This window comes from Nicotiana tabacum, chromosome 6, assembly GCF_000715075.1.
Source record: "Nicotiana tabacum cultivar K326 chromosome 6, ASM71507v2, whole genome shotgun sequence".
In the NCBI taxonomy this organism is placed as follows: Eukaryota; Viridiplantae; Streptophyta; class Magnoliopsida; order Solanales; family Solanaceae; genus Nicotiana; species Nicotiana tabacum.
The window spans coordinates 152,476,021-152,477,664 of NC_134085.1; the positions used below are offsets into that span (position 1 = coordinate 152,476,021).

The window sequence follows — 1,644 nt, forward strand, 5'->3', positions numbered from 1 at the left end:
ATAGAGTACCTTGAACATGGAAAGTTACTCGAGGATCTGTGACAAAGAACATACATCAAATGAAGGGCACCACGATTCATCTTCTATAAGGGGACATTGTTTTGCTGCTCTTTTGAAAGACTATTCTTGGTGATGTCTTGACAAAGAAGAAGCCTGCCAAGCGATGGAAGAAACACATTCTGGCTCATGTGGAGCATACCAATCTGGTCCTAAGTTACATTTTCACATCAAGAGGATGGGCTACTACTGGACGACAATAGTGAAAGATTGCATGGAGTATGCCAAAAGATGCCAAGCGTGTCAATTTCATGCCAACTAAATCCACCCAACCTCTAGAGTCTCTTCATCCAACTATAGCTTCATGGCTTTTTGATGCATGGGGACTTGACATTGTTGGACCACTTCCAAAGTCATCAAAGGGACATGTGTATATATAGGTTGCCACATACTACTTCTCTAGATGGGCTAAAGCTGTTCCACTCAAGGAAGTGAAAAAGGAAATTGTTGTCGATTTTATCAAGTCAAATATAATTTTTAGGTACGGCAGACCAAGATTCATAATCACTAATAATGGAACGCCATTTGACAACAAGCTCGCAAGGAGTCTATACGAGAAGTTCGATTTCAAGCAACATAAGTCTTTAACGTATAATGCACCCGCCAATGGACTTACCGAAGCTTTTAACAAGACGCTTTGTAAATTTTTGAATAAAGTTGTTGCAAAGAACAAGAAAGGCTGGCATGAGAAAATTAGTGAAGCTTTGTGGGCATACCAGACAACCTTTAGAACTGCTACACAAGCAACTCCTTTATATTTGGTGTAAAAGCAGTCCTCCCGCTGGAGTAACAACTTCCATCATTGTGGATATCAATCCAAGAAAGACTCACATCCGAAGAGAATGCTCAACTTCGCCCAACAGAGTTTGAGGCATTGGATGAGAAAAGATTGGAAGCGCAACAAAAATTGGAGTGCTATCAAGCTCGACTAGCTAGAGCCTTCAACAAGAAAGTGCGGCCACGATCATTCCAAGTGGGAGACTTGGTCCTAGATGTTCAAAGACCCATAATCCTCAACAAATTCATGGGCGAAAAGTTTACCTCAAAATAGGATGGGCCATATGTTGTGAAGGAAGCCTATCAAAGCGGAGCATACAAAATCATTTATAAGGACAATCTCAGAGTTGGTTTGATCAACGAAAAATATCTGAAGCAGTACTTCCCATGAAAGTCACATACGCTCCTTGACGCACAAGCCTAAATTGCATGTTGCTACACTCATGGAGCACATGAGTCTAAACTGTATACGGCCAATTAAAAAAAGGACCTGCTATGTTAAAAACCTCAAAAGAGATGGCCTAGGAAAAAGTTAGGACCAAAATAAAAAAAAGTCTGCTAGGTTGAAAACCTCATGAGAGGCGGCCTAGGAAAAAAATTAGGACATAGAAAAACAAAAAAAATCACTCCTCTGAACTATGTTATGACTTGATCCTCTTTACCGAGGTACGTAGGCAGCTTAGAGTTTCATTCTAAGTTCAGCCGAATGAGTTTTTTTAAAAAATGGTTTGGCTTATGGGATCATCACATTAAATCTTCTAAATGTATAGGCATATATAAATAAGACACCAAAGCGTAAAGGACATTTTA

The 1,644-nt window shown here is 39.8% G+C and overlaps 1 protein-coding gene across 1 annotated transcript; it reads left to right on the forward strand.

The window, feature by feature from the left end:
• The first annotated feature begins 278 nt into the window (after nt 1–278).
• LOC142182114 (uncharacterized) lies at nt 279–824 on the forward strand. The gene is made up of 2 exons (XM_075256069.1): nt 279–427; nt 539–824. Exons 1-2 carry the CDS (start codon nt 279–281, stop codon nt 822–824), a joined length of 435 nt encoding a protein of 144 aa, XP_075112170.1.
• The last annotated feature ends 820 nt before the right edge of the window (nt 825–1,644 follow it).